The 15,050-nt window shown below is 42.7% G+C and overlaps 1 protein-coding gene across 1 annotated transcript in view; it reads right to left on the reverse strand.

Moving 5' to 3' along the window:
* Positions 1 to 15,050, reverse strand: part of mmp15b (matrix metallopeptidase 15b) — a 31,197-nt gene that overhangs the window by 11,144 nt on the left and 5,003 nt on the right. Inside the window, exons 2-6 of the mRNA XM_074660337.1 lie at positions 8,272 to 8,420; positions 7,347 to 7,469; positions 6,851 to 7,158; positions 2,760 to 2,921; positions 1,949 to 2,145 (exon numbers count right to left, since the gene is read on the reverse strand). Of these exons, the coding sequence (XP_074516438.1) occupies positions 1,949 to 2,145; positions 2,760 to 2,921; positions 6,851 to 7,158; positions 7,347 to 7,469; positions 8,272 to 8,420 (939 nt within the window). The remainder of the gene's footprint in view (positions 1 to 1,948; positions 2,146 to 2,759; positions 2,922 to 6,850; positions 7,159 to 7,346; positions 7,470 to 8,271; positions 8,421 to 15,050) is intronic.

Raw genomic sequence — 15,050 nt, forward strand, 5'->3', positions numbered from 1 at the left:
TTTATATTTCACCCTTTGACGTAGGCACGTCAAATGGTTTACCAGTGGGATATAGATCAAGATGTGGCTGATAGTTTGATACTGTCTGATAATATCTTCAGCTGTTTGAATCCCTACTGCTGTGAAATGTCAAAATGTCAGATTTCATAACTGGAAGTGAAGCTGAGGCTCCTTTACAGTAAAGCCTGGGTGTTCTCTGTCCAGCTCTGTCTAATATCTGCCAACACTGGACGCCTCCTCTGACCTCTGGAAGACATCATTATTTATCTATGTCCAGCTGCACTATGTACAGAGCATCCCTGAACAATTCCTGAAGAGGAGAAAACACACAGGAAGAAATGGGAGTCCTATTTGCTGCTGAATTTTAACCTTCAATTTTCAACCTTACCATATAAATACATTTCTTGCAACATTGACACAAACAGTTACCTCCACAATAGGTGGAAAACATAGACTGTTGTGACAGCCTGGTCAAGATGATTCTCTGTCTTGGCCTGCCTGTTTGCCTTTTTTCAGTTCCTTCCCTCTCATTAAGAGATCGGCCTCACCTGCTGGGAGCAGATATAAGCAGGGTAATTCAAAGATGGTGGTCCCTCTCTCCTTCGCCTTTCAGGCTCCCAACTTGATTTGTTTGTTTTGCTTATATTAAGTTATCCTTCATGTTACAGGTACTTCAGGTTAGCACTACAGTTTCACAGCACCCAACACCCACACCTCACTACTGACGACTGATGACACTACTCACGACTACTGACTTTACACTCTTACTGATTTTATTTTGCTTCAATTGAATTATCTTTAATAAATAAACTGGTTTATTTTAAACTGTTACTGTGTGGACTTCCCTTCTTTGTTATGCTTGGAGATGGAGACAGACAGAAAGACAGCCTGCTGCACCACCCGTGAAGCTTGAAGCCCAAAAAATGGTATTCAGGACAGCCCTAATATATAATATATATTTGATGCTATAAAAAGGGGGTGAGACGTCATAATTGACAGGCGCTCGGAGTTAAGTAGTCGCGCAGCCGGAGGCTCGGGAATTGTAGGAGAGAGGTGATGTAACTGGAAAGAAAATGATGTTCCAAACAAACTAATCTACAACAAACGCCTTTCTTGGAGAGGTTTTTAGGACTGTAAAAAGCAACACCGTCTTATGTGGCAGCTTCAGGTGGGTGGATGTTTTGCTGCACTAGTTGAGTTAGTGTCACTACTGCACAGACTCTGGCTCCAAATTATGTCAAAACCTCAAGATGGCAACCTCCCATACGCAGGATTTTTTGGCTTTGCTTTTGTACAGTGAGAGGAATTGGAGACACGTCGTCCATCTATATATATATATACAGTCTAATGTGAAAACACTTAACAGATGTATAATAATAACACATGATCACAGGGCTGAGTTGCATAATATCAAAAGACCGTAAATATTAAATGAATAATACAACCCAGCTGACAGCAACTGCAGCCAACAGTGAAATGACCTGTACTGGCAGCTTCTAAAACAAATCTCTTAAAGGTAAAAACCCCTCTAACAGCTCACTGCTGCTTCAGCCCTCGTGAATGTTTTGTGTGGGTCCAGAGGCTCTTTAAGGCAAACACCTGACCACACCACACCCCTTTAACAGTGTTCAGCCTCATAAAGAACACTGGCCCCGGTGGTTTACAATCCACAAGGACCTGATTGAAACCAGACCTCTCGTTGGCCGTGCACACGCCATTTGTTTCAAACTGATTCTACAGAAAAGAATAGCTAATTTATAGACGCCGTTAACTTGTCAGGACAGCTCCTCTGCTGGAAGCGGACAGAATTTCCAAGCAAGGACAAGTAATAAACCATTGTGAAGGTAAACATATCTCTTCTAAAGTTTTATGCTCATAACTTTGATCAAGCTAGCAGGCCATAGCTGAAGTTAAAATGACCCAACTACCTGACCCTCAAACCATTTACCTTGAACACAAACATCTCTCCTCGGAGCATAGCGACTGTGTCAAAGTTCCCTTCACAGATATTGGGTCCGTAGTGATCTGGTCTTTCAGTGGTCCTGGGGCGGTCAGGATGCCGAGGAGGTGTCTGAGGTGGCCTGGGCTCCGGGCGACGGGGTGTCACGGTGGGCAGGGCCTGGGTGGGGCCGCTGTCTGGTTGACCTGCAGGGACAAATGAACGGGGGGGGTTAACATGTTTTATCACATTATGCATCATGACAAGGCATAGGACTAGCTGACTGAAGAAAAAGAGAAGACCGCACTAAAGTGTCAAGCTCAAAATGGCCCAATTCAAATGAATGAAATACCTGTTATTACAATTAAATGAAACATGGGGAAGCACATAAGGTGTGGTTTAGGGGTGTTGCAATATACCGGTAACCACCGGTGACCTGCTGGTAGGCGGATTTTGTTAACTTTGGACAGAGCCAGGCTAGCTGTTTCCCTAAGGCTAAGCTGAGCTAACCATGTCCCCGCTGTAGCTTCATATATAACGCATATGAGAGTGTTATTCTTTCGATCCTTTAATATTTCTGAAATGCTAATCGAAAATGCATTTCCAGATAAAGTAAGGCAACCAATTGGGATTGTGTTATGATAAAAATGAAAAGGAAATTGACGGAGTGAACGGAGTGGACATATTGTTGTTGGAAAAAAATGCATAAACAATAGGTTTCAATTTTATATAGAAACTCAAAATCACCAACTCATGTCAACATACTGTAAGGATTATAAATACTGCACCCCAGGAGTGTCATCCAAAAACAACATCCTACCATAGATCTGCTGTATGCCCCGCCGGTCGTCCTCAGGCAGCTGGAAGTTCTCCGTCTCCATCCACTGGTAAAAGGGAGCCATGATGGCCAGCGGGTTGTTGGAGTGCTCTAAACCCAGGGCGTGGCCCAGCTCGTGGACTGCCACCAGGAAGAGGTCATTACCTGGGGGGGATATGATGAAGCAAAGACAGGAAAATTAGAAGATATGCACTTCATTTTTGTACACTTAGTCTCTAGAAAGGGACTGCTTGAGTTCCTCTGCATTCATACTTATGAAAAACACACATAGGACTGCATAAGAAAGTCCTAATAAATCCACGCAGTCAATGTATAAGAATGGCTGCTCATTCATCTCTCCCAGTTATGATGCCAATACAAATCTCCACAGATGTGACACTAATGATTGCCGATATGAATCAACATGCATTTCAAACATTTCTAACCAATGAAAAGATGCCGTTGTCCACGGCCACCGCAACAATTTCACACTGCTACACAGCTGTGACACACTGACCACTGCATCAACTTCCTCTCTACACACAAAGGACTACTTATAGACTTTTAGAAAAGTAAAACCAAAGAAAACTTGCCCTTAGAACCGACCAACATATCTCTATAAGTTCATCAAGTGAAGCCAGCTCACCATTCGAGTACTTCCCCTCAGTCAATAATACCTCTTTGTTGTTGCCCGACCCTGCTCTCTGTGACCTTTGAACTTGCTGGCCATTTTGTCTGGCTGAGATGGCCCATGTGAATTGGTCCCATTTGAGGTAGTGACATCATGCTGTTGGGGGGGATTTGGACATGGTGATGTCACTGCTGTGCGTGCAAGGGGAAGGGGTGATGTCTGTCCTTGTGCATCTTCTCATTTGCAAAACACACACACACACAGTTCATCTCCCCCACCATCTATAATTTCAGAGTCACATGAATGTCCTCATGGCGTACTAAGCTGCAGAGAACACTCAAGGAGAGAAAAACAGCAGAGGGCAAGACAGATAGAGAGAGCGAGAGCGCTGAGAGAAGATAAAGAGGCCTTTGTGAGGTAACTGTGACAACCATTCAGTTCGACAGAGAAAAGCAAAAAGAGTAAACTTCAAAAGTCTTGGCGAAGTTAGAAGTTCAGCCAAACTGTTGCTATTTCTGACTACACACACACACACACACACACACACACACACACACACACACATTTTTGTGATTCAAATCCTATTTGAACTCCCTGTCTCATTGTTCCCTTGTTTACCACAGTCTCACACCTCGTTCATCAGCAGCCGAGGGGACTCCCTATGAAGGACACGCACACACTAAAGCAGCACCCTGACAACCACAGTGCACTCTCTCAACTTTGCTCTGCCTTTTGGCCAGTGACTTGGTCACATTAGTCTCATCTGACCACAAAGAAGCACAAAAGCTTCTGACCTTTTTACTGCTACTGGCCTACAGCGTTTCAACAGTGTAAGGTGTGTGTCAGCAAAGCGTAAAAGCTGTTTTTGTTTGTTAAGAGCATCCATGCCAGAAAGGATGGTTAATCACATTGTGCATCACAAGGTTCACAATAGAATTGTTCTTCTCTGACAAGTGAAACTGAGGTCAAGGAAAGGGAGAGAAAAACACCATAACTAGTAGCAAAGACTGGAGGTAATGGATTTGTGCTTTTACATCACATACATTTTTTATGTGCAACTATCGATCCTTAAGCTGAAGTCTGTTTCTGTTTAACCCCACCCGAAAAGGAGGTCAGAGGTCAGAGCTGATTCTGTTTCATACTCAAGGACACTTCAGACGTTCACTGAGGCTTGAACTTGGCTCTTCAAGTTTCATGCGAGGTTAAGATACAATCTCCTTTACCTCTGTTTGCAACAGCATATGAACTGCGGTAGATTTAGAGGAATTACTCTATAATATCCCTATTCTGCATCAGCACTGCAAATATTCAATATTTCATTTGAAAATGCTATTAGAGCTGCAAATAATGATTGTTTTCATTAATGTTGATCTATTTGACTGATTCATCTATTAGTAATTTAGTCTAAAACATGTCAGAAAATAGTCACAATGTCAATATTTTCATTATTATCTTAATTCTGTCACAAATCTAGATATTTGATATTGATATTTTCAGATAGTTTACTAACAGTAACAGTGTAAAACCTTAACATATTTAGAGTCAAGATGAAATGAAAAATGCCTTTTTAAACCTTTTAGGTCACATCCCCGGTCATATTGTGCACCTACAGAACAATATATGCACATTTTCACTATTGCACACTATTTCTTTGTATTTTTATATCAAAATCAATCATCTTTTCTTCCTGTAAAACAAAATATGACGCGTGCTTACGTAAGCTAGTACCAACCAGTTCAACCAATAATATCATGACATCCATCCATCAATTAATTTGCATCTTTTAGCGACAAGTGAGGTGTGTGTGTGGAGCCACAGAAGCCCGTACACTTTCCAATCAAATGCGAAGGATTTTAATTTAAATCCCTCTTGTAATTGTACACCGCTAAAATATTTGATTTCACTGGGACTTTATAAGCAGCAAATCTTAATACTTGACAAGCTAGAACCATAGATTGTTTGGCATCTTGATTGCTAACCACCTTAAACAATGAAATAAATTAAGCTTAATTTGAAACTTGTTGTTTCAGCTCTGAATGCTGTGTACCAGAAAAGATACTCTTGACTGTATTATTTACACTGTCACTCCAACATCCAATTGGTGGATCAATCTGCATGAGTTTTGCCAGCTGAAAAACAATGACAAAATTCATATTTCACAAAGGGTAGGGGATACATCTCAGCAATAGTCCGACTGGAAGGCAGTCCAAACGCTGGAGTTAAATGAACTGCAGCTGTGAAAGGTTCAGCTAATTAGATGTGTGTCTAACTAAAGTCAGTCAGGATGGTAATTTGGTTCGTCTTTGCTTTTGAGCTGTGTGAGTAGCGTGGTGCAACAAAGGGACCAGTCTAAAGACTTCCCCCGAGTGGAACACACTCCCACACTTACTGTGGCATTCCACCGCCATCCCTGTGATCTGTCCTGCTACACATCCCACACACAGCTGATCACACAGATACACACACATACACAAAGTTTAGCTGTCTGTCTGTGTCTGCTGTGTAGATAACAGGGGAAGAAAGCCCATTGTGGCACCAAAATATCCCTCTCATGTCAGCAGGGTTAATGGGTGCACAGACAGCATAAAGAGGAACTTTGAAGACTTTTTGAGGTTCTGAAAAATTAAGATATTTTCTCAATCCTCACTTCTGCGTATGATTACTCCTAGACGCAAGTTGTAATTGAGTTTTGGGTTCATCTAAGTGAAAGTGTAAAGGTTAAGCATGAAGCATTGACAGGTTTAGATAATGATTTCAGCAAACTGAAGTCTCCAGAAGCACAAATATCTTGCATGTGTGTGGTGCAGCTTGAACAAGTTCTTAGCAACATAAAGAGGAGCAGCAGTCGGGGCTGTGTGACGTCACCGAGTGTCGACTTTGAACTTTTACAGAGGTAAATGGAGTAGCGGGCCTCAGCCTGACAAATGAGAGATGATGTAGCTAGCCGAGCCATGCCAACTCTAGTTATGTGTGGCGGGAAAGCAATGGGGACAGCTGTTTGCAATCTATTATACAGATCCATTACGACCTGTACGACATGACACAGCGCTGCAAGCTGCTCATCAGCTGAAATGATCGAGGACCTAATAACCCCGAAATCCTCATTTCTACCTGAAAGCTAAGTAATGACTCCATCTGCCCTCGAGAAAAAAGCTTCATAACACAGGCAGCAATCTGCCTGTGTGCAGCTGCGCACGCATAAACACAGACACACCAACTCAACTAGTGCAGCAAAACATCCACCCACCTGACGCTGCCACATAAGACGGTGTTGCTTTTTTACAGTCCTAAAAACCTCTCCTAGTAGGGTGTTTGTTGTAGATTAGTATGTTTGGAACATCATTTTCTTTCCAGTTGTTATTTATGCTTTCTATTATTTTTCTGTCACTAAGTAAAATCACCACTGTCCCTAAAATCCACAATATAATAGACATTCTGAATTACACTGACAGTAACCGTTTACCTTGTACGTTCTGGTTCCCTATGGTCCACGGTTCATCGGAGTCAAAGTGGGTGTCCCCACCCATTCCAGGTCCAGGGAAGTAGGCATGAGCTAGGAAGCCTCCCTCCCCATCAAAGGGAGAGCTGTCTCCATGGAAACCCGAAGCGAAGAAGATCATGATGTCGGGCTCCTTGCGGCGTCCATATTTGATCTCCTGGTAGGGGATTTCGTCAAAGGTCAAAGGGGTCACCTTCTGCCAGACTGTAAACGCCCGACGGATGGCTTCGTATGAGTTATACTCTCCGATTTTGGGAGTGTAGTTCTGGATGCTATGGGAACAAAGAGGGGAAATCTTACAAAGGCCGGTCCCACATTTCCCATGTGAGTTTCAAGTAAAACATATCCCTTTGTGGATTCATAGGCAACAAAAGAAATAAAAAAAAGAATGAATTCATTTCAATCCCAACTCATAAGACTTTGTTAGATTTTCTTTACAAACCAAGAGTCTTTTTGTTACCTGTAAGTGAGGTGGCTCTTGCTCCATTTGTGTCCTGTGAGGGCGTAGCGTTTCCGCCGCACGTTGGTTTTGATCTGGCCTCCAAATTTGTCAGGCACACCGCAGCGGGGTCTCTTCATGGCACTGAAGGAGTTGAAAGGAGTCAGCGGCAGGCAAGAGATACGTGTGTGTGTGTGTGGGTTGGGGTGTGTTGAAAGGAAGGAGCACCCAAGAGAAGAGATGAAGGGGGAGCGTGACGTTAAAACACCTACTTCCTCCTCTTGATGTCCGTGTACGGTTTCTGTTGTTTAATTTAAAGCGTACCTGTGAGCTGCCGAGTGCAGCCGGGCTACTGATCCTGTTCCTCTACAGCAACTGGGGATAATGTGCGCCTTGCTCAGTGGCAGTTACTCAGGATTCAGGAAGTTTGCAAAACTTAAAATTAACAATTTAACTAAAGTTCGAGGCCCAAAATGAGTGGCAGGACAGTGTTTTGAGGGCTATGAGTGGGTGTAAGTCTAAATAAAATAAAAAAAACATCATAGTTAAAGAGGACCTTTTATGCTTTAATGTTCAAAAAGAGGAGAGAAGAGCCCAGCCTGCTCTGATTGGTCAGCCCACTGTTCTGATTGGTCGACCAAACCAAACTCTTTGGACTTCGCTCCTGCTCCGCTCTTAACTAGCTTTTTTGAGGGTGTGCCAAACTAGTCGCTAGGCAGGTATCGTGCAAATGTGTTTCTTGGTGACATCACGACGTTACGGAAAAAAAAGGCGGGGCTTCAATCAAGGCGTTTCAGGCAGTTCAGGAGCAGTGTTTCTGTTGGGGAGAGTAACTCCCTTTGGGCTTTGTAACTTTGCAGACCTTTTACATGCACAAAAAACTACACTAAAGGAGAGGGGAAAAAGCACAAAAGCATATAATAGGTCCTCTTTAATCCGTGCTAACCTGATGGTTTGAGGGTCCATCTGTCCAGTGACCTCCAGACCGTAGAATCGCTGCATGTCGCTGATTGCGTTGGACAGGATCTGAGCTGATCGCATGGTGGACATCTGTCTGCTGGCCTGGGGCAGGTAGCCGTACTTCCTCAGCCATGACTGCAGACAGGAAGAAAAACAATCAATAAAAACTGTTACAAATATCGTCTATTCAATCTAATGGGATGAATCAAAGCTCGTTAGATTTGCATTACTGAAGTTGACAGCATAAAGATTTACCCTAAGACAGGATGTGCCCACAATAAGCCTTAAATCTCCTACAGTTTAAAAATGATAAAATCTTAGAAACATGACATTTATTTATATAATCAAGAAGTGAATTGTGACAAGAAAAAGAAAATACAAATTATGGAAACAGTAACTTTTTTATGAGGATATGGGCAATTTGTGTTTAACAGCTGAAGTTCAATGGTCTGAAGCTCTAAAGACCACAAAGTTTCCCTCTTCCTCAGCTTCATGATATGACAGAGATTTGCCTTGGTACTCAGAAGGCAGGGGGGACATCTGTTTCAGGCCCGAATGAGAGCACTGCAAGGCCTACTTTATCTGGGAGTGTGTAACTGGGAGGGATCGCGTGGGGGTTTGGGGGGGTTAATGACAGACTTGAGGGAGAAAACGTGATATCTGACCCAATCACAGATGACGCAAAGTCTATCCCACCTGTTGTGTAGAAACCTAATATCGCACGCACACACACACGGGAAAGCGCTTGCATATCGGGTAGTCTGAGATACTAGATACGCCTACTCACGGACACACTCCCCACGGTGGTGTGGGGAATGTAAAAGGGTGTGTGTCTATGTGTGCATGTAGCTGTGTGAGCGTCTCTGTGTGTTCAGTTTACGCCCATCTTTCACAACGCACAATACGGTCTGATAATCTGTATTTACTTATCCACTCCTTAAAAGCCATAAAAACAAACTCACCTCTTTCAGTCTTTCTCACACACTCACGCTCACACACATACAGAGAGCATGCACGTTATAAATCTGAAATGCTCTATATAATAAGTGCTCTGGTCACATATATTTACCGCCCACCAAATTGATTAGTGGAGGTGGTAACCCCTAGAGACGCACCGGTTGCAGTTTTCTTGGCCGATTCTTTCTTTCTAAGAACTATAATTGACAGCATAGATAAACAAACATTTTCTAACATTTCTTTAATGGAAAATTCAATTGTACGTTCAAACATATCGAGAAGAATCAGAGAAAATATTCTACACTGTGTATGTAGGCCTATCATAGAGAGTCAACTATCTATCTAAAACTATGCATTCATTAATCTAGTTCCGTCTTCACAGAAAACAACTTGGTTAGATTTAGGCAAAGACTGTATGTAAGGAAGCACCAACTTCCTCACTTACTGCTTGGTTAAGCCAAGTTGGGTGGATCACAGTTTTCTTTGTTTTCTTCGGTCTGTAGTTGAGTGGTTAATTGACTGACGGGGACTGAGTGGCTCCAGGTGTGTTTAAGGTGTGCGCTGATTGACCAGGTTCTTACTTCAGGTGTCTCTAGTCTGACAGTAGTCCTCACCTGGTAGGCCAGTTCGAACTGGAAGGGCGGGCTCTCGGGTTATATAAGTATGCGTGAAAGCAGAGGTTTTCTCTCAAAGAGCAGCACCAGACCTGTGGTGAGCAGTGTGTTTGAAGACAGAGGATTTTTCCTTCTCTGTTTTTTCCTTTGTTTGATGGGTTTTTTTTCAGACTGAAAATAAAAGTCTGCCTTATTTTTTCAGCATACTTTCCTGTCAGCGTGATGCTTTCTCTGCATAACCTTTCACCTTGCCCTCCTGCTCCTCACCTTACAACACTGGTGTTGCAATTTCAGTTAAAATAACTACAGAGGCGGCGTTACTTAAGTACGGAACTTACGTGACAAATAAATCAACTTTAAATTCTGGTTCCACACGGGACACGAACAGCGGTCTCCTGAATGAAAGTCCATCCATCCCATGGCCCCAGGAAGAGCACGGGTCGTTGATGCCAGAGGCCGGACAGCGGTACTACAACTTCCGTGACCGTCACGTGATTCCATTGGGCCCAAAAAGCTTTTTTTTCCCCATAGACTTGCATTAGGAAAGAGACGTCTGTAACTCAGCAGATAATTTCTTTTTTGAGGTGAATCAACTCCCAATATGAACACTTGAATAGTCCTTATTTAAATCATTAGGTCCTAAAAGTTGTAAAATACACTAATGGGCAATTCCAGAGTTATTTCCCTTCCTCCATTCATGTGAATGAGACCCAGAAGCCCTGGAGCGAGGGCTGGGAGACAGAGTTAGTAAGCCGTGACGTTGTGACCAAGCCATGTGACCGAGGGGACACTACTGCGCCTGCTCCATGGTCCAAATAGATGCGGAAAATCCAGGTACTTTTCCAGTCGGAAGTCGAGCAATTTTGGCATCATGTGCCACTGAGCAACTTTCATAGGAATGAACGGGGCCCCAGCCTCCAACGCTGTATCCAGTTCTCTCAATACATCCATGGTCTATCCCGACCTTGTCCCTATGCAGCTTTTGTCACTCTTTTAACTTCCTGGTTCACGATTACGTGGATTACAAACTAATTGATTTTTTTGGGATATATACAAATTACAGTATATTACTTTTCATAGCTAGTGTATGAGAACAGCCTGATTACAAGAATGTAAAGGTGTGTGACTGTGTGTATTACATAATATTAACTCCCACTCGTGCCTGCCCCACACCTAGTAACACCCCCCCAAACCCAGACAAAGGGTTGATTTGCTGTATGTATGAATCCCACACAAACAAAACATCCCCACAGTCCAATGAAAACAAATTGCAAAGGGTCTCCCAGACCTTCCTTGATGTATTCTGTTTCCCCTCTGCCTGAGTATCCTGCACTCTACATAACTACAATATGACTGTCTGTCTGTAATAAAAGACAAAGGTAAAGATCTTCTTTGGAATCACCCACTGATGAGGGGGATTGATATTACCAACACAGAGCATTAAAAACACCAGCCCAGCTGGTGATATCAACATGACTCCAACCTGCATGTGTCCTTCCTCCACCATTAGACCTGATTAATCATCGTGAAGTGAACGCACAATGCCGGATCAATCCATCACTGTCAATTGCCGAGCTGAGTCTGATGGACCCTGACGGACCCTGACGGCATCTCATCCTTTGTGATCAATTAAGGTCATAAATGACTACTGTCACCCATTAAATATATGGCCTTTGTTGAAGTAGCACTTCTTCTCGTTTCCCCTGAAGGCTAAGGTTTTATCATAAGTGAATTTCTTCTTCTGACAGCAGTAAAAACTCGTTCAGTAAGCTTATTTGACAAAAATAAGCAGATGATCTGTATTTAACTGAGCTGTCTGTTTCCCTGAAAGATGCAATCAGTTTGCCCTTCAGCTCAACAAGTCTCTGGTCTTGCTATGTTTGTTCCGGATGCTTCCTCTTAAGGTTACAAAACACATGAATGAATGAACATTTCTTCAAATTCAAACATCTGCAGTAAAAACACAACTAACTCGAAGGTGCAGTACAGTGAGGCAAACTTCTTCACCTGAGACCTCATGTCTTTATAGTATATCCAGTGGCCACCAGGAGGTCGAGGATTTTTTTGAGCCCTCAGGCTGTGGAGCAGCTGGCCTGAGGAGCTCAAACCTTCAAATATTGTTTCATCTTCATGTCATATCTCTAAACGCATTTGTAAAGACGGGCTGCTATGTGCTGAGCTTTTTCCGTCTGTTGCTCCAGGGTTTTTTGCCCTTTTCAGTCACTCTAACGCTCACCATTATTATCATTAGAGATATATTATGACTTATTATTGTTATATTATGCTTATTATTATACAATGCAGAGCTATAACACACTTACTGTATCTCATGCTTGCTCTATCCTTTTTGTACCTATACTGTACTTGTGCTGTTGTAACACCTAATTCTGCCCCAGGGATCAATAAAGGGTTATCTTAATTACCTGTTATTTACACCTCTATTATTTTATTTTGCAGATGTAGAACTGTAAAAAGAATTTCCCAATATTATTTTATCATTTTTCCCTGGCTGTGTCTCATCTTCATCTTCCTCTCTCTGTCAGTGGCTGTATCAGCTCAGTGAGTGAGTGAGTGTGGAGGACCAGGAAGAGGTGTAGAGAGGGCTGAACTTGACGTGGCCCTGACCCACCTCTGCCTTTAGATAACACACACACACACACACACACACACTCTCAATCACAAATATGCACTTCCTGAAACACTATCTAAATACTCTCTCACACACAAACACACACACACTCCCAGGCGAGGGAAACAGGTGGCGTGGTTCACGAAACACTCTTGTCATCTCAAATAACTTCAGCTAAATGTTTTCACTGCTACACAATAACTAAGACACCACGGAGAACATCAGTATATCAGGCAAACAATAAATCAACACAAATAACTGATTGGTAAGCACCGCCCCTTAGTTACTGTTGCTATACCTGTGAAGTTTTCCGATCCTGCACATAATGCAGTTAACAGTGATAACGCTGGCAGATTTACCATTCTAAATTTCAAGTAATATTTGACAACGGGTCCTCGATTTCAGACTGAGGTAAACAAAAGCAGGCTTCTCATTTTTAACCAGTGGCTACTGATTTTGTCAACTGAAATGGCATCGTTCACCAGCAGATTATCAGCTGTAGCTAGCTAGTCTTAAATATGCACTTGAAACGTAAAGCTATCTTGGATAACAAGTTCCTGTTTCGTGCCATTCTTTGCTAAAGTGTTTTTTTTTCTTTTAAGTGAAAAGACGCCACCCTCCAAACTCTTTAGATGCAGAGTATCACTCTTAAGCCAACATTATACTTGATACTTGAATGTGTGTTTGCCATGAGGAGAAATCTGCACGGAGTATAAAAGATTGAAACGTTTCCTCGTCACGATTCCACATCAGCTCATGTCCGTGCGACCGAAAGTATAACCGAGCCTTTGGTCTCACTACAGTGCCATGCACACCACTTTGACATGTGGATAAATCCAAAGCTTGACAGCAGCTAAGCTATGATCTGACAATCATTGGTTGGGGGAAGGTTTTAGTTAATGGCCTAAATATTCATTATCAAATATTCAGAGAGCACCTTACCAACGAGTTTTATTTCACCACAGCAGCTGGATGTGTATTCAACTGACAGTTTTTTAAGCCAAATGCTAATTCCACCAGGTTAGATTCCACTAGATGAGTTGAAGAAAAGACATGAATTTACTAAATGACAAAAAACATGTCCACAAAAGACAGATAATCTTTAAAGAGCTGGTTAGTAATGAGCAGTATTGATTGTTGCTTCATGTCAGCTAATGGGTCATATTTCATACCGCCTGAAGATAAAAACAAAGCACTTCTTGCTGTAATGCACTCGCTAACAGTCGTCCAACCACAACAGACGCTGGGGGAGAAACAGTGGATTAAAACTGCAATTCCCATCAGAATTCAAATAAAAGTAATTTAAAGAAAAAAAAACCAAGCCAGTGTCCTCCTGTGTAATCTCTCTGCACATTCCAACCACTTCCTCCCTGCTCCTCTGTGATCAACATATCCACATGCTCGTCATTGCTGCAGTGATAGCGCTTGGTGAAAAAGGGAAATGTCTTCATGTCCGTTGATGTTTGTGTCTTTGTGTAAACCCAGGAATCTGATGTTGCCTCTGCACACTCTTTCTTTGTCCCTTCCACGCAAGTATTTACTGTAGTCGGGTACATGGGGAGAGCTGCAGTGCTGTTGGGAAGATGTATTGAGGCATATGAACCTCTGCCACCCCTCACGCCCATCCTCTAAAACAGTAAAGCACTTCAGTCTGGCCGCTCACCTTCTCTCATCAGCTGGGCTGAATACAAAACAAGTCTTAGACAACAGCGGGAATAGGGGAGTGCTCGTGTGCGCGTGTACGCTTGGCCTCGTCTATTAAATGGTCTTTCAGAGAGTCCTTGAGCTTACCTGCCAAAAACCAGACCCAGCAATATACAAGGAGTTGTAAAACCTGCCAGGAGTGTGTGTGTGCGTGTGAGTGTGTGTGTCTGTGTGTATGTGTCCACCACAATGTCAGCCAAGATACTAACAGAGCTTTTATTCCGAGGCTTGGTCGGCTGCCATCTCTTACCCCCCAAAGTCCGACCAAAGAGGATGGATAAGTAAATGGAGCAGTGAGAAAGAAAGAGAGAGAGACACAGACAGACAGCAGGAAGAGAATTTAATTAGTTCAATTTGAAGATTTCAAGCAGCACACATGGAGTTAAGAGAGGCAAAGAGAGGCAGAAAATGCATAATTATGGATGAATAAAGCATGCAAGGACACACAAACACACACACACAATTCTGCAAAACGCAGGACGTGCCCCAAATCATGTAAATTAGGGTCTGTAACGCATTAACACAACTTGAGATTTTTACCTCGTAGCGGGCTCAGTTTTAAACTAGAGAGAAGATACTGGTATCATATGAAACATATGAAAACATAAGGAATCCATTGGTACCAACCATGCCATACTAGATTGTCATGAAGGAGGTTAAATAACGATCCAAACTTACACAACATTTTGGCGTGGAAACGCTAGCATGGTTATTTTCAAAGGGGTTCTTTGACCTCTGACCTCAAGATATGAGATTGAAAATCGGGTACCTAAGAGTCTCCCCTTTACAGACATGCTCACTTTATGATAATCACATGCAGTTTGGGGCAGGCCATAGTCAAATCAGCACACTGACACACTG

This window comes from Sebastes fasciatus, chromosome 2, assembly GCF_043250625.1.
Source record: "Sebastes fasciatus isolate fSebFas1 chromosome 2, fSebFas1.pri, whole genome shotgun sequence".
Classification (NCBI taxonomy): Eukaryota; Metazoa; Chordata; class Actinopteri; order Perciformes; family Sebastidae; genus Sebastes; species Sebastes fasciatus.